General features: G+C 49.1%; 1 protein-coding gene across 4 annotated transcripts in view; it reads right to left on the bottom strand.

Moving 5' to 3' along the window:
• The window catches only part of RGS9 (regulator of G protein signaling 9), a 34,034-nt gene extending 22,722 nt beyond the window's left edge, over window positions 1-11,312 (bottom strand). For all 4 annotated transcript variants that reach the window (XR_008735280.1, XM_055727640.1, XM_055727646.1 and 1 more), the window contains exons 1-5: window positions 11,138-11,312; window positions 4,808-4,904; window positions 2,089-2,139; window positions 1,825-1,931; window positions 1,019-1,070 (exon numbers count right to left, since the gene is read on the bottom strand). Coding sequence is in view for 3 of the 4 variants with exons in the window: in XM_055727640.1 (XP_055583615.1) it covers window positions 1,019-1,070; window positions 1,825-1,931; window positions 2,089-2,139; window positions 4,808-4,904; window positions 11,138-11,200 (370 nt within the window). In the remaining variant the exon portion in view is untranslated. The remainder of the gene's footprint in view (window positions 1-1,018; window positions 1,071-1,824; window positions 1,932-2,088; window positions 2,140-4,807; window positions 4,905-11,137) is intronic.
• Between the last annotated feature and the right edge of the window lie 6,656 nt (window positions 11,313-17,968).

Raw genomic sequence — 17,968 nt, forward strand, 5'->3', positions numbered from 1 at the left:
GAAGCAAATAAGCTTTCAGTTACACTCAGATCAACAAATCAAGAATAATTAAAAATTTACCCACATGGCAAACACAGAAATCTTTGTCTTCTACAATATCTCCCCAGGCACGAGCTCCAAGCTCACTGAAGAAAAATGAACTTGGTGGCTTCGCTTTGTCACTGATGCTTCACAAGCCAGTGCCCAGGCTGGGAACAGCCACACAGAATGGGCAGCACGTGCCTTCTGCCAGCAGTCACTCCTCCTTTGGGAACTCCGCCAGGGTTTCACAGGTCAAAGGATACTGGACCAAATCGTTAAGACGCTGAGGTTCTTCACAGTTTGACCTCCAAGTTTTCTGAACATAGGCTAATGTTTTGCTCAAAGTTCTATTAAAAACATTCCAATCTAAAACGGGCTTTTTTATTTCCCCAGAAGATATACAGATATGTAGATAAAAGCCACAGAAGACACTCTTGGTATAAACAAATCAGTCTGTGAACTGCACAGCCCACAGGAGCAAATTCATGACCAGTCCTATAATAAAAAGCACTATAAAGGCAACAAAAAATTGATATGGAAAGAGACATCAGGAAATACTGGAAGCCACTGTGCATTATGTAAAGAAAGTACCATCTCCGAGTGCAGGGCTTGATCCAAATCTACAGGAAGACAGTCTTGGGCTCAGATCCAGGAATACACTTAACTACTCAGGGAAATCTAACCTTGTGTTTAAAGACTTCCCTACCCAGCAGGGTATTTCAGATGAGTTCCAGTCTGATGGATCTTAGTGGAACATAAGAGAAGCTTAAGCACTTTCTCTCACCAAGGCCACCACAAAGTGGTCACATCCAGAGCATTCCCTCAGTTCAGCATTACTGAGAATTATTCACAAAACAGTATGAAAGAAAATGCGAGGGCTGGTCATCGCATGTGGACACAACACAAAGAGATGAACAGCAAACACAGTGCAGGACTGTATGCAAACACACATGGGGTTGCACTACACCTCCTAAACACGCACAACGCTACCACTTACCATAGTCTGTGTCATCAGCAGGCCAGCTCTGCACAGGCCAGAAATAGGGGGTCTGCAGAAAAACAACCCTTTTGTTAGTGCACAATAGCCTCGAACTCATGCCAAAAGGCACGCAAGCACCATGCACACTGGAGGGAGAGGAAAATTCTCCTCTGCTATACTCAGAGCCTCAGCTCCTTAGCTGTGTGTCAGCTTGCACAGTGGTGCGGGCCAGTTACAGCAGGAGAACTGAGGTCAGGAGACTGCCAAATCAAATCCACTCCTGCTCTGCAGTCGGTTAATATGGACAACCTTTCACTGCTGCCTGAGCATTCAGACTGAGATGCTGGAGCCTGATTTGGCATAGTGCGGGAACCAGACTCCTCTTTCAAAGTACCAACAAGGGTACCCTCATTTCCCGTCGTAGTGGAAACAGTCCAACCACAAACCTTGATAACATCCCATTATTACTGTGCCTTTTGTATATTCATTATTCAGTCTCCCCAAATCATTCTATTTTCAACCAGCGACTCCATTTGCTACTTTAAGACCTGGAAGGCACACACATTTGGAACAAAGCACAGCTATTTTGAAGTTGAACAAAGTACAACAATTTAGTTTCCCTATAAACTGTAATCTGACACATGGAACTGGAGGAACTGGCCTGAGGCTTCTCTGTGGATCCCTTCCTCCTGCATGCTGAACTACTAGCACGGCTAGACAGCATAGCCTCCATGACTACAGCTCCTGGGCAACTGCCCCAGTTGCCTGTTCTAAAAACTAGTGCTGAACTCCCTCTCAGTGGATTTAAAGAAGGTGTAACTCACTTGAAACCTGTACAGGCTGCCATCTGTCTTAAGGGTGAGATTCTTTGGCTCCTGAAGAGGGTAGATGTATCCATATTTGACAAACAGGTCCCCCAGGTGCAGTGCCTCTGAAAATGGAGAAGGCAAACATTCTGAGTGCACCAAAACACTGCAAAGGTGAGCTGCTACTCAGGACAGAATTCATCTAAGAGGTTTTGTCTATGGAGACCTTAAAGTTTTACAACTCTAATCTGAAAAAGCCTCAGTTTTTACATTTTTACCCACCTTCCTGAGTGATCTGCAAGCGTTGGAGAATCCACTGCAATATATCATTACCTGTAAAGCAAAGAAAATGTCAGGTGCTTGAAATTAGGAGTGTGCCCAAATCCATGGGCAAAAACAAGACCTCTCCAGTCCTCACCCCTCACTGTGCTCTGGATCACACCGCGCGCAAAGACCCCTTCTTGCGAATGTGCTTTCAAATGCACCACACAAGAGAAACAGAGATAAAATGCACTGCCAGTACCTCACTGGCCATGCTGTCGTTCCAGCTTTCTCCTGACCAAGCAGGCATCAGTCCCTGGCAGAGTGAGCCTGAGGCAGGCAGCAACCTCAGCATGGCACAGTGTGAGAACGCAGAAGCACATGCGGCCTGAGCAACACTTAAACCCTCATAACTGGTTTAGAAAGGACTTAAGCAATGCAACAGCTTCCACAGCCAGGGAAGGGGAAGTGCCCCTTGTTTTGCACCATCTTGTCTTGAAAGATTCACTGCAAAGTATCTCCAGATTCACAGAGCACAGTCCCGTCTCAGTTTTAGTAAGAGACGAGTGACTGGTCCCCTCGAGTCCTTTTAAGAGTCACAGCTTCCCCGAGTCTCAGATCCAAGCTGTAGTTGTAGTAGTAACAGCACATTTCAAAGGGAAACAAGATTTCTACATTCACAAACACTTCACCCCTCCCAGTTCTTTTGTTGGAGTGTGACCAGCCATAGTCAGCATAAACCTCCAGCAGTTTTAGTTTTATGTTCCGAGGGGAAAATCTCATGAACCTCCTTCCACCTAAACAGCACAAAAATGCACTCATTCCCTGATCAATTATTGGTCTTTTCCTCCTAGGATTGCAGATTGAGGTGTTGACCTTTCTTGACATTGCAGTGATGACTTAACTTTCTAATAGGGGCTCAGAGCTCTTATCCTACTGCCTGCTTCCTGAAATAGATGAAATTAAAGGATTATCTCATCATTCATTTCTAGACAGCTCTCTCGGTAAGCATTTTCCCCCAAAGGTACACATTTAACATGGAGGTTTATTTGCCTTTTCTGTTGTGAGCCATTTTACTGACACTGAATTTAACTAGTTAGCTTCCTGCATGTGAAGAGCCAAGCTCTCTTCAGTGGGTCTGTGTCCACTGCTCTGACATCTTCACCATTCCCTCAATAAACACAAATCAGTCTCTTTTGCAACATGCAGAAGCCAATCAATATATACGCAACTTGTACAGCACGAAAAATATCATGGTTCAGGGAGTGATGACTGTCATGCAAGAAGACTGCAACTCACTTGCCTATCAGAAGTTGACTAAAATTTCTGACATGCAAGAGGGAACTTGTAGCAGTTTTGGGGAATGAACCAAAAATAAAGCAGACAGCATGCAAAGAGGATGAGTGTCAATGGACATCCTCTCTCCACACCATCTAGCCATGGACTTTTGGGAAGTGGTATTTTACATTGGTCAGACATCAAGAGAAGTACTTGTTCCCCCTGCACTTAATCTAGGTGGCACGTTATCTTCAGTACAGGAAAATCTTTTCTGCAGCGCTGCCTTAACTATTTACTAACAGCTAGGGGGGGCAAGGCCAGCTCCTTTGCAGATAGATGCAAAGCACTCCACCAAATTCAGCTGCAGAATAGCTGTGTAAGCTGGGATATGGTTTGTACTGTAATGCATGGAGGGTGCTGCTGAGAATGAGCTTCAGATGTCATCGAAGTTCTCCTTACCCTTTTTCACTGACTGACTGTGCCCATGGGCAAGTGACTTCATCTCAGTGCCTCTGCTTTCTGATTAGAAAAGAAGAAAAAAAATTGGGGCAAACAACACACAGGGCCTACCGGGCTTTGCAAATACAGCCTGGAAAAATTAATCTATTTGGCTAAGTTGTCTCCTGAGTTGCCTGAAGCAAGCTCTCTGGTTTCAGCAGGAGGTTTTGTTCTGAATTTCAAAGGGCTGCAGAAAGACCAAAGCAGGAGGGGGAAACTCTGGTACAGTATGTGTGAATATTTATAACGGAGGATCCTTCACAAGAGCTTTTGTGGAGGCTTGGAGAAGAGGGAAGCAGAGGTACTGACAGCGCCCCGTGAAAGGAGCTAGCAGGCACAAAGGAGACTGCGATAAGAGCTGCCTGTAACGCTGCACGCGACACAGCACAGCTTCCCATCTGTTTCTCCTTCAGCCTGCTTGAAGGAGGAAAAGTTGCCACTTAGAGGCAGAGAAGTGGGCTGAATATTTGTTCTTTTCCTGCATACTGAAGAAAAATTATTATTAGCAGAAAACATTAAAGTGAGACTAATTGTTTATGGCTCATTTCTGAAGTACCATCTTTCAGTCAGACGCCAGGCTGCCCGTTTTAATCAGATTTTAACATTTATCTTTACTTGCGATCTAGCCTCACTAGGACTACAACAGATCTGGAGGCTGAAGCACCTACTCACCTCTATGCTAAGAGGAGGTCACTTGAGTTAAACTGACACGAGACAGCTAAAAGCACGTGATTATCAGTCACAGTGTCTCTCATTCAAAGAGCTAGGACTGAAAAGAGACACAAGTGAGAATGAGATAAAGGGCGTAGGTACATCTCAAAGGATGCACAGCAAATATTTATTGGGCATACAGGCTCCAGCATGCAGCCAGGCAGTAGTAACCCCGGGGTGGCCATGGCGTCCACACACAGTTTTCTTTTATGAACTTCCTTGGCCCAGTCCCTTCCCTCAGTGAAGCTCTTACCTGCCACAGCATGTGGGATGCTCGTGATCATCACCCTTTGTGTCTGCATCTTGATGCCTGTGTCTGGATTTTGCATCTCCATCATAAGTGCTTCGATCTGCAAAGCATGACAGGGATGGGACGTATTACAGGAGCGGACAGGAGGGAGCCTCAGGACCACCACAGCTCTGGGCAGCATCCCAGAGGAGCGTGCAGTGGTGCCACAGGAAGGAACCTCCTCTTGCCATTAGAGATGCCACCTCTAAACCCCGTCAGCTCTCACAGTGACTCACAGCGTCACTCCTTCCTACAGAAGACACTCACAGCCAGGGTTAGCAGAGGAGGGACAGGATGTAACCACTCCATGACAGCTGAGATTTAAAAAAAAAAAATCCAAACAAAAAACAAGAAAACAAAGTCTCTGCTAACCATAAACGTTCTTCTCTGGCTCAGTGGGCTGTTTGTTGGGGCAATAAGAAAGAAAAAAGGGGAGGAAATAAAACCTGTGTTTCTTTTACACAAATGTCCCAGATGTGTACAGACTTGTAGATATTGCACCACGCACCAAGCAAATAAGCAATATTTTGGCTGGAGACCAAACAGCAAAGGTTCTGTCTCTGGTCTGCAGATAATAACCAGACAGGACTTTAGAAGAGCAACAGGAAAAGCACACCACTTTGCTCCAGCACTGAGCAAGAAGCTCAGTCCCCAGGGGAGATAAGAACGGCTCGTCCTTAGAGAAAGCACAGCCACCACCAGAGCCAAGGCTCTAAGAAGCTGGCCAAGGACCGGTTACAGCAGGGACCAGAATTCACATGTGGGAAAGCAGACTGCAAACGCAGAAACAGAGCCCAGCTATAGGAAGGAGGTGTACAAGGGACTCTGGCTGTTCCTGTGGACGGCTGCACTCACCCACCTTGGGTTCTTAGCCCCACCTGTGGGCAGAAAGCTCAGTCCCTCCAGGGACATGGCAGAGACACACCACCAGGAGCAACTCACCCTCCTATCTGGCAGCATCTCCTGCCTTTGAGCCCTGAGGGATGCTGATAACTTGTTTTTAACAGACCATGTTAAAGAGGACGAGTCTCACCCTCAGGGCCAGACTTCTTTTATTTCTGGTTCCCAATTATCTTTTTTTTTTAAGATGAAGATTTTAAAACATATTTTCCTCCTCTTATATTTGACTTCCTACTAGCATCATCCCAGAAGCACAACAGCCTCCTGCTTCACTTGGGATCCTCTGCTCGGATGGGTGGAGTTGGAGCACGCACCTCATCTCCTCGTTTTAAATTATCTGAGTATCACAACAGCATTGGCTTTGTGAATAATGCTCTTCTCTTTGTCTTCTGCTTCCAGAGATATTAAATCAAAACTGGTCCAATAGGACCAATTTGGTCTCTCCACACATTCATTTTGGGTGAGGCTGTAGCTTTTTAACTAGGATTAGAGGATTTAACGAGTGTGACTTGATGACACTCATGCATAATAAAGGGTATTGTCTTCACAGGCACCACAGTGACTTTGGTCCTAAGTCTTGCCAAGTTCAGTGAGAATTTAAGCCTGTAGTGACAGGATGCACTCTGGGCTTGACAGTAAAAATGGATTTTCAACGGTTTATAAAGCCAGTGTCAAATTAATACTAAAATGGAGAAGCCTGGTATTATTTCACACTAATATTTGTAAAAATACTTACATAAAATATATTAAAATAGAAAAACACAACCAAAGCAATGGAATATGAAGACTCTTTTAGACATTTTAACTGAACCCCCAATTTCAGCCTCAGCAAGTTCAGAGTTGGGCATGGAGAGATGCCCGTGTAGCTGTGTGAGATGAGGTGGGGCAGGATGGCCCAGCAGGCAGGGCACTAATTTAGGAAACTCAGATTCAGTTCCCTCTAAACAAACATTGGTATCTTGGGGAAGTCACTTACTCTCTCCGTAGAGGCATGGCTGCTCCATGGACAGCACTTTTTCAGCATCAGGGATACTGGGGGGAACACAGCACCGCTCATCACCACCGTGCTGCAGTACTACGACCACCAGGCAGGTACCACCAGGCACAAGCAAGTTCCCTGCAAGCAGTACAGCACACCCTGCCCCAGCAAGGGGCTGCTGTTTGCTCCCCAGTGGGCTCAAGAGATGGGTCTTTACCAGCCAAGAATGAGGAATTGACTCAGAAACCCACACCGCCTCCCAGCACAGCGTGTTCCCTTTCTTCAACCAGCAAAGAGCTCCAGACTCTTGTGTTCATACCCTGCCGGGCTTCCACTCATCATTGGAGAAATAATATATATTAAAAAGAAACAAGTGAGATGAGCCAGGGAGCTGCTGTTGGGGGGTGCCTACTTCTCTGGCTGCAAACCATGCACTTTGCTGATCAAAACTCAGCCTGTCTCCTCCTTTTCTCCTAAGGGAACACTGCTGATCAGGAGTTGCTATCAACACCAGGCTGCCGGCAAGAGGCCAGGAGGGCTGGTTAAAATACAGTGGGAACATTTACTTGCTTTGCTAAGGGCTCTAACACATTTTGTCACGCTTTCAGCCAGGGAAACGCTGTCTGGTTTGAATTTTGTAGAGCCAGAAGCCACTTCCTGACTCTGGTTGATGGGTGGAGATGCACGCAGAGGTAAGTATCAGCAGGAGGACTGCTAAAAGAGTCAGGCTCTAGACTGAGCTCACCTCAAGCACAGAGCCACCATGAGGCATGAGCGCACTGAGGTCTCCCTTCACATCAGCTAGACTCTGCACGGAGATGACCTCACCCCAAAAGACACAGAGGAGACAACAGGAAAACTGTTTGCTCCCCATCTGATTGCAAGAAGTTACCAGTTCACTGAGTGCACAGCAAAACTCAAACTTGCAAATGATAACAAAAAACATCACCGCATTTCAGAAGCACGTGGGAAGCCTCAGGGCAGGTGAGGGTCCTCTCTGCAATGATCAGCCATGGGGTACCCATGGCTCTGGAAGAAGAGGATGGATCCAGCACAGATGCTCTCCCATGGGAGGGAGCAGTGGGGGCAGATGACTGATGATGTGTTGCTTGGGTAAGTTACCCTGGGTGCATCTCTCTGAGCTGTACCCTTGGGGGACCCATCAGCTCCCCAGGGTCAGAGCATCCACATCACAGAAGTGTCAGGCTCCGGGTGCTGAGACTCTGCCATGCAACAGCAAAACACTTCCAAGGTGAGAAGTTCAGCCCCTTTCAGCATCAAGTCAGAGGCATCTTTGCTTCAGATGTAAGAAAGACAAATTTTTCCAGCAGGCTCCAGCTCACAGCACACACCTCATGCTATGTTTAAAATCTGCTGCTTTCTCCATCGCAAGTATTTGCCCAGTTCTAGCCCTGCTCACTGCCTGGTACTGTTTGCAAAGGTCATCCCTCCCTGCTCTGATTTCTGAGGTAGTGATCTTGGAAATCTTAATCATGACTCTGGTCTCAGAAGGCTAATTCAATTGTTTTCTAGGTCTACAACTAACAATCCTGCTTTGCACATGCATGGATGATTGGAAAAAAGAAGAAATTAAAAAAAAAAAAATCAATAGTTAACCACCTAAAATTTCCTGCTTTTTTTTACCAAAGTACAGTCCTGTGGGGCCAAGCACGCTGCCTTTCATCAGGGCTGCTTGGAGCATGTCATGCTCAGTGCAGTGCTCCACAGAAACGCATAGCACCAGCATCTCCCTGCCTGGGATGGGGAAAGGGAGGATGGAATGAGGCTCAGCCTGGCCTCAGGCTCAGCTTTAGCCACATCCAGGGCCTCACTCAAACAGAGAGCAGGAGTCTGATTGATAGCTCCTTCCAGCAAAAGCACAATTCAGATGCTCGCACACCTCAAGAAATGCCCAGGCAGATGAGGGCCAGCAGCTGCTGGAGAGTCTAAGCCTGAAGAATCGAAGCCAGGCTGGAGAAGACTCCAGCCATGCTGCAGACCTCAGGCTGGTCCTTCCCCGGTTGCAGCGCTGCCTCAGGAAGAGCCATTAGGAACCAGAGTAAGGAGGAGGCAGAGAAGAAAGGCGGGTGGCATCCATCAGACCTACCCACAAGGTATGAGTCACAATGCAGCTCATGTAGCACAGCAAGGAAAAATACACAGCCCAGCAGCCGCTGGAGAGCACAGCCCTGCCCGGCGCTGTCTCCTGCTTTCCCAGCTCATGCCCAGTGGAGGCCAGACCCTGGCTGCTGGGGGGTGCAGAGGTACCAAGAACTCGAGCTGATTCAAGCTCTCCCAGCATCTGGCCAAGCGCATACAGCCAAAATGCATTTCAGAGGCTTCCTCCCCATCCCGACAGACTTTTGTGCCAATATTCTTCCTGCCAAGGCAGTTTAGGAGGGGAAAAAAAATAGAATAAAACAACCTAAGTTTTAGTCATGAGTATTTCATGGCCTAGCAGGCACTGCAGAGCCTCAGAGGAGGCTCTCCAATTCCCCCATGGTTTAGCCATGAAGACCAAGCTCTACATCCAGTCCAAGTCATGCAAGAGCAGCATCACAGCACGTACACAGCACTGCCCACCACCCCTAAAGCTACCCCCTTTCTTCTCCCCCTGTCCGAGGGCAGGATTGCTGCAGTCGCAAGCTGCTTGCTGGAGAACCAGCGCATGGAGATGAATCACAGCTGCAAAGGCAGAACAAGGCCAGCAGCCTGACAGCACAGCAGGAATCCCTTCGTGTGGCTGGAGCAAACCCAAGGTTACAGCATATGTGCCAGCTGGTGGCAAAGCTTGAGCACAGACTTAAGCAATTAAGAAAGCTTCTCTAGGATTTTAGCTCCTCACAGATCCAAGCCTGCAAAGGTACTTGTTGGATGCATGCTGAGCATCCTCAGCTCCCACCACACAGGCAACCAGTAAAGGTGCTCAGTATTTCAGCTCTGAGGACATGGCTGGCTGCATACAGACCACAATGCCATGTAACAGCCCAGGCTCCATACCCAGCTTCGGAAAAAAAGAGAGGAGGAATGAAGGCAGCAATGAGAGCCAAAGCCCTTCTGCTGACCATCTGGGAGCTTCTCTTCCGAGTGCTAACAGGTCTTAGACTTGCAAAGCACTAGAACTACTCAAACCCTCTTGCTGCTCACAGTGCGAGAGGTGCGTGCTCTGTAACAGCAATACACTGCATTTTAACAGATCTTCCCACCTGAGGAACTCTGAGCACTTTGCAAAGACTGCTATGCTCCTAGGAAGCAGCTAAAGCACAGCTGCTGGTGGTTGTTTTCTCAAAGAACACAGCTTCTCTTCTGCACCCCCGCATCCAACTCCATGGAGTATTACTCAGTGCAGAATTTGGCCCAGATTATTTCCTCTGGCAGGGCTCCCCAGCCAAATTTACCTTGAAAGACACAGAACCAAAGAAAATACCTTCTTTACTTCCTCCAGTATTAAAAAATATGGTGCTTGTATTGCCAAGCTTGTACCTTAGCATGGAATAGCCTCACATTCCCTCCTTTTTCCCCTCAGAATCCTCCTTAGGTCGTGGGTGTTGTAGGAGAGCTAAGTGCAACTCAAACAGCAACTAGCTGGCTGTATTTGTCACTGGAAATTCAGTTAATTCCTCTCAACAAGATAAGCCACGGGCAGGAGAGGTGTGTGGGAGAAAAGACTCTGCTTTTTAAAATCTGCAGATACCAGTTATACTAGAACTGGCTACACTTTTGAATGAATGCTGTAAAAAAAAAGAACACCAAATGCTTTCCAAAATTATGCATCGCATCCAAAAGTGTAGGCTACATCTTCCCACTCTTTCAACTGTTTTTGGTCACAAATACGCTCATTTTTGAAAAAGTGGAAAGAGACAGAGAGCAGACAGTTGGCCGTGATACGTCCTCTGAAAGCAAACTGGAAGCACTGGGAATGCACACACTGGACTGACTGTGGCCCAGAGCTTAACTGAGCAGCCTGGCACCATAGATGATGGGTTTTCCCTGGGAAACGACACGGTTTTGAGGGTCTTTGTGGAAGAAATGGGCGAGGAAGGAAACGTGTCAGGCGAATTTAGCTGAGTCTAAGCTACAAAAATAAACAAAATTACAGTTTTATTTCCTCCGTGACATCAGCACACGTTGCCTCTCTGCCCCCCAAGACTGAACCCTAGATCCACGGGGCTCCACAACAGGCCACGGCCCCAAACCCCCAGGGATGGGGCTGTCACCCCTCGGACCCCGCACACCCTGGGGGCGGCGGGGAGCCGCGGCCGGGCAGGATGCTATGGACACGGGTCCCCCCGCCCGGAGCACCACTCAGCGCTGCCCCGGGCACCGCTCCGCCCCGCCCGGACGCGGCCCCCAACGTGCCCGCCGGTGCCGATGCCCACAGCGGTGCGGCTGTGCCCGCACTGCTCAGCCCTCACCTTTTTCAGGAAGGCCATCCGCGGCCGGTGGCGCTGCCCCTGGTCGAGCCGTGCGACGGTCATGGTGGCGGGCCGGGCAGCGCGGCGGGCGCAGCGCACTGGCGGAGCGGCAGCCCCCGGGCGCACCTGGCTGCGGCCGCCCGCCACCCGCCGCCGCCGCCGCCTCCTCTCCCTACCGGGGGCGGCGCCAGCGCTGCGCGCCGCAGCCAATCACCACCCGCCGCCCCACGCTCATTTACATGAAGGCGCGGGGCGGCGCGGTTGCCGCCTCGGGGCGCTAGCGGGAGCGCGCGGCGGAGGGTGCCGGCCGCCGGCCCCTGCCCCTGCCCCTGCCCCTGCCCCTGCCCGCGTGCGCGCAGCCCGGGGGTCGCACTGCAAACGGCCCTTACAAAGGGGAGTGTTTGCGCAGGGCAGGAGCTGGTGGCGCCCCCCAGCGCTGCTGGTCTCTATGTAGAGAGCCAGGGTACAAGCTAGGGAACGACCAGGGCACCGGAGCCAGCTGCTGCAATGGCGTGTGGCGCTGGTGCGGGAGGTGAGCAGTGCTTCAGGCGTCTGCTTCTTGAATGCCACCAGCCTTGGTCGAGCTCTTGATTAGCTCAGCTCAGCTGTGGGTGCAGCAGCCCACCGGGTGGGTTTGGGGGGGGGTTGGTGGCTTTGCCATGCATGGAAATGGTGACAGAGAGGAAGGCAGTGGGTTACAGAGTGCTTCCTCGCAATGGAGCTGGCTCATGTTCATGCCAGGAGGAGCGGTACCCAGCTGGCAGTGCTAGGAACAGAGCTCCATTTTTTCTGGTTTCTTCAGAAAATGGTGGCGTTTCCCCCAGCTGCCCAGGGCTCGGCCTGCCAGCACAGCCCAGCCGGGCAGGGGGAGAGGGTTGGGTCCCCACTCATGCAGAATCTAATTGCGCCAAGGCTCCTAGGAGGCATTCCCAGGAATTCCTGCCAGCCACGTGGGTGTGTTGCCCTTTTGCATGACAGGCACCTACACGTGGTGTGTGCAAACCTCCCTGCACACTGCACGGAATGCACGTGGGAGCATGTGCTCACACCTCGGCGTGCACAGTGCTATGTGTACACATACTGAGCAGGCACTCACCACACCACACTCTCCAGGAGCAGATCCCACCCAATGCTGCCGTCATGCTCCTGTGTGTCCCCTGGACATACAGGCACATTTATAGCCCCATCGATGTGTATATAACATACTACACATCTGTGTTTCCAAGTCACAGGGAGCACCCACGCTTCCTACACACGTGCACAGCTGTTTCTCAGGGCAATGCCTTCCCCACCACAGTGTTTGTGACTGTTCTGGTGTTACGATCAGTGGTTTGCACGTTTGAGGAAAGCATGTTGGCTCTGAACTTGGAGCGGAGTGCTTTTTCCATTCATAGCAATACCCTGAAGGCACGGGCTGCTTTCCCGGTTGCTTTGCTGCCCTTATGGAAGTGTTTTATCTTTGTCTCCACTCTATACAGTATCTGTGCAAGCCAGTGCTTTGGAAGGCCCTTCTCCTGTGTCTGCTCAGTCATTCCCATGTGAAATCCCCCTGTGAGTCACAGCAGCTGCTGGATCAGATGCTCCATGCTTTCCAGAAGGCTTTTCCACTCTTCTCTGCTCCATGCTGCTAGGTGATTTAATCATTATGAGTAATCTCTGTCATTCCACATGTTAGTATCAAAGTTATCATACCTTATGCTTCAAGGTATCAGCTGACAGCCAGAAGGAGCAGGGGGAGAGTTCTTCACGCATTTGCAGCATCTCATAATTTCAAGTGCTGAGGTGCTGTTTTGTTCTCTGAAACCAAGCTCAGATCCCAGTGGCCCTCTGAAATGGCAGAGGTGACAGAAACTCCAGTAGAACGGGCGGTTCTGGAGGCAAACAGCAAGAGAGAGGGAATTCAGAGTGGAGTCAGAGGAAGCAAGGGAAAGGACAGTGAAGACATGCAGGCATTTTGAAAATGCCAGCTAATAAAAGCGCTTCCATTTCTGAGAGAGACCGATACTGGCAGGAGAATGCAACCTCTATACGTGGAAGTAATCCTTTCGGACGTAATGTCAGGGTAAATAGCACGCAAAAAGATGTAGCTCATCTCAGTTTCTTAGTTTGGTAAGCAAACCAGCAAAACTTGTTATAAACTACAGATAGTTCCTCTGAACAGCCGTTTTCCTTCTCCCTCCCAGGTGGTGGAAGGACTCGGAACTGCTCTAGGTGAGGTGCAGACACTGGCCTGAGTAAAGGATCAATCACTGCCAGCTCTGTGCCCCACATACTTAAAGGAATAAAAATGGTCGTTTCATCCCAAAATACTGACTTTAAAAGTTCCAGTGAGGAATATAGGTGTCTTATCCATGAAAAACATTTGAAAACTGGGTCTAAAATGAATTCAGAAAGAATAAAATTTTCTTGCAGGAGATCCAGGAGAAATAGTTCTGAAGAGCTCAAGCTAAGGTATGAGCTCTTCAACCTTGCTGAACTCCAAAGCTCCCAGTAATTTTAAATCCTGCCAGCCCACCACAGACACTTCCTTGTAGATCAGGCATGGATTTTTCTCCATTTCTAGTCTTCTCTGACAAGCTAAAATAAAGAATATGGATATTTCTCTTTCTGTGACAAAGCTACTTTGTGTCTTTGCTCTAGAAGATGTCCCATGTAAATTCAGCTTTGTTAACATCTGTACATGATCCAAACCACCTAGCACAAAATCAGAGACGAACCGCATTTCACTTGCTGCCCAGGTGAACTGCCCCAGCAGCTAATGCTCTACAGCAGATCTGCCACGTGAAGCACGAGGCATTTAAATCAGATTATACAAGCTTGTGAAGGCTAGACACTCCAGGGCTTGCACTTGTGGAAAGCAAACAATTCTAGTCCCTGACCCAGTCTGGCCATTTTCTGTGTGAATTTGTCGGTCAAGAAAGCAAGGGACTTGCACAGTGGGGAACAGTGGCAGACAGCACCGGCAGCAGTGGTGCAGTCTCCCTGCTGATTTCTGGCTACCCAAGTTCTGGCTTTTTTGCACCCCAGATAACGAAGAAAGACATTTCCTGCAGAGTCCACTTTGCCTCCCAGTGCCTGCTTTTTACAGTAAATGCAGCGCTATTTATGTAACTGAAAGTTTACATGGATGTTCATACGCTATGCAGGCGGTATGTGACGCTATAGTGAAAATACACATGTGGTCAATGTGTCACAGGGCAACAGTGCACACCCGCACGCTCTCCAGGGCCCACAGATTCCTCTAAACCTGCACCTGAGGCCACAGGACGTGTCCCAGGTGGGGAAAGGTCTGGCAAGAGGTGAATTTTGTCTCCCTCTTCTCCTTGTGAAGCCTCCATAAGCTGTGATTGCTCTCAACAGGCCCGCTTGCAATTCTCAGCAGTTCCTCTTGTGGAACGCACTGCAGAGGGAATCCCCCCGTTTTTTAAAGATCACGTTTCCTACGCGGTTGCCCCTCCTTCACACATCAGAAGTTGAATCATACAACAAAAGAGGCATGCGGTGAGTAAACTACCTTTCTATCTAAGGAAACTGGGGACAGCCCTGAGGGGAAGGAAGGGGGTAGCATAAGTGAAGCAACAAGAATGGTACTGCAAGCGTGGCAAGCGGAGGCTGAATTTCAGTACACAGTTCCTTCCAGGAAGATTTCAAAGTAGTTTACCAAAAAAAAAACCCCAAACAAAGAAACAATACCCCACCACCAGAACAAAAAGAGGGCAAACCGTGGCACAGAGAGAGAGATATGACTTACTCTCAGGTCTCCCAGCAAGGCAATAGTTAAAGCAGTATCTCCAGAGTCCATTGTCCTGTCTGGTAGGGTGGTAGGGCACAGCAGTCAAAATGAGATGCTTCCTTAGCAGCCACATGGGAAGAGCTGTGAGCGCAAATGGGCAACATTTGCTTCCCGTCACTCCTGGACTTTCCAGGGACAGGAAAGCTTAGGAAAGAAGTGGCAAAGAGGAAGGAAAAAAGCAAAACAGAGAAAGACCTTATGCACCCTGCCTTAGAGATGAAGCCTGGCTGCTGGGGTAAGAGGATGCAGCTGGGTTAACACCTGACTCAGGACTGAGCTATTTGGCTTCCGCTGCTGAGCTGAGTGACGCTGAGCCCACTTCAGTGTCCTCTCCAGGGAACACCACCATCCTCAGGCAGGAATAGCCCTTTCCCCTCTGCAGCAGCTGAGAGCCATGCTCCTGTGCCAGGAGATGGGAATGGCATACCTAGGAGGTTTTGGAGGGCTCCCCAGACAATGGGAATGTGGAGAGGAGGGAAGAGGCTGGGAGCTACCCAAGACTCGGGTGACTTGGGCAGCTGGGTAGGTGGAATGACAGTATTAGAGAATAAGGTGACAAATTTGAGAGAGCAGGGTGGCAGCAGGCAGGAGTGGAGGGACCTGTGCCAAGAGGGACAGCAGGAAGCCGATGACTGGAGTGTGATGGTTACGCAGGGCAGCTGGAGGGAGAGGCCAGAACAAAGGGAGGCTTTAGCAAAGTCACCAGGTAGGCAAGTCCATGGGGAAAAGCGAAGTGAAAAGAGGAAAAAGAGGCAGGAAAAGGGCAAAACTGAGACTACCAGGGAGGCCAACCAGAGTCAGAAGCACAGGTAGCCCTAGGACAAGCCTGTTCGTCACCAGCTCTGGCCTCTGGCAAGAGATGCCTTGGGTTAGGAAGGTGATGCTGCTGTTGCCAGACACCAGAAAACAGCTTTTACTCTTCATTCATTCATCCTTTATTGTTGTAGTCCAGGTTTTAGGTGCATCTTGCTGCTGGCCTGGAAGGCAAGGACTCGTGCCACCCTTGTGCAAGCTTGGCTGTTTGTTATCTTCCCTGCTGCGCAGCTATGATTTTCTTAATCTGCTTCTACTGCTTATGGCACGTGTTTTTTTGGTTATACTTCGCTGGTAGGTGTTAATTAGCTTCTCAAAAAGTAAGCAACCAGTATTGTTTCTATGTTTTGTTCCTTTGTTTTTAACTTTCTCCTTCACTAAGAGGCAATAAATGTTCACTTTCCCTTAGCAAGAACTTTAACCTTTTTGAAGGAATGCAAAAGTGCTTTTACCAGTTTCACTTTGCAGACAAGAAGCACAAAAGGAGAAACTTTGATAGGATTTTCATTCACTGAAAACTACTGTTCTGAGAGGACTTGTAGAAACTCAGCAGTGTTCCACATTTCTGAAGATGAGATGAGAGCTGTGTCAAGACCGCAAAGATCACCTAGTTTTAAAACTTGGACTAGAGCTCAGGAATGACTGGCTTCCACATCTGTATCAAGACCACCAGGATGTGCTTCTTGGATGAGTATATTAATTTTATACCACATCTTGTTCTCCTGTGAGAAATGCTTTGCTTTTTTTTTTCTTTTTTTGTAAGGCCATATGGAATAATTAATGTGGAATTTATCTCCATGTGGGGCCGTTGTCTGTCTATGGTGTGAACACTGATACTCATTGCAGATTTTGAAGGTCCTTCCAGCTGACGCAAAGTGACATTGCCTTGTGCTAAACCCATCTCAGTTTGCTCAGTCATTTCTTTTTCTAAATTATTGTTAGAAAAAAAAAGCAGAAAAAAATTGAGATAAAAAGGAGCAGATATCAAAGTTAAGGAGATGTAAGGAGAGACAAATGTTTAATGTACTCTTTGCATATGTAATTGTGTTATGTGATTTCTGTGCTATAAATAGCCATGTCAGGAAAGCATGACACGGACATGCGTGCTTGCAGCTGAGCTACACCACACATGCATGTGTGCTTGCCTTTTAGTCATGTGTTTTCTCTCTGTCCTCATACCTACAGAACATAACCAGTGTGTCAGTGACCAGGGACGTGGGACTACAGGCTTGCTGATCTGACCAACGTGTTGTACGTAAGACCTCTGAGTAGTTTTGAAAAGTTGCATCGATACCCAAAGTAATACAAAACGTTACTGTCTCTTTTTGTCTTTCATTTTATGGACCTCATCTTCAGCCAGTCTGTTTCTGTGTAGGCAGTGGAGTTGTATCACCTTGCACTATGCTGGTGTAACTGATGGTAATTTTTTGCACAAATGATGAACCTAACAATTGTGCTCAGAAATGGGTCACACAAAGAGTGGCATTTTCAGTCCTTGTGGGTCCCTTAGCTTATAATTTGCGCTACCCCTTGGAAGGCTTGCCAACTTTTAGGAAAGTTTTACTATTAAGCACTTGAAAATTATTTGTTTTTTTTAAAACTTAGGAACGGGATAAAGAGCTCCCTTGGCTTTTTACCACTCTGCCTGCACGCAGTCCCTGCATGAGGCCCAGCAGCAGTGTGTTTGCTCAGCCTGGTGCTGTATCCTAGCAGTACTGGAGAGCTCTCCTCAGAGGAGCAAAGAGGAAGTACGTGCCAAACTGTTCAAAGCGTTCTAACGAAACTGTTTTCTTTTGGTACCGAGAACAAAAACTGCTTAGCTGGCAAGAGTCATCCTGCCCCCCCTGACCGAGGGCTGACCTCCCCCGGCCGCCCGCCTGTCAGCTCCCCTGCACCGGCGGCGGTGTCGCCGGTGGGACGGGTTGAGCCCGGGCCTCACGGTCCCTCAGGTGAGCACACGCCTCGCCTCGGTCACAGCTACGGACGCGGCCCCGCCAGCCTCACAGCCGGCAGCGCCCGCCGCCGCTTCCCGCCATTTCCTGTGAGTCGCCGCGGTGGGCGGGGCCCCCGCTACGGGCTGGAGCGAGCGAAGGCCACGTGATGCCTCCCGTCGGAGGCGGGCTGCGAGGGGGGGGGAAGCTGGGCGCGTCACGTGACGCGGGCGGCGGCGCGCGGTCACGTGAGCGGGCGGGTGAGGCGGGAGCGAGCGCGTGGGGCGGGGCGGG

This window comes from Falco cherrug, chromosome 1 (assembly GCF_023634085.1).
Source record: "Falco cherrug isolate bFalChe1 chromosome 1, bFalChe1.pri, whole genome shotgun sequence".
In the NCBI taxonomy this organism is placed as follows: Eukaryota; Metazoa; Chordata; class Aves; order Falconiformes; family Falconidae; genus Falco; species Falco cherrug.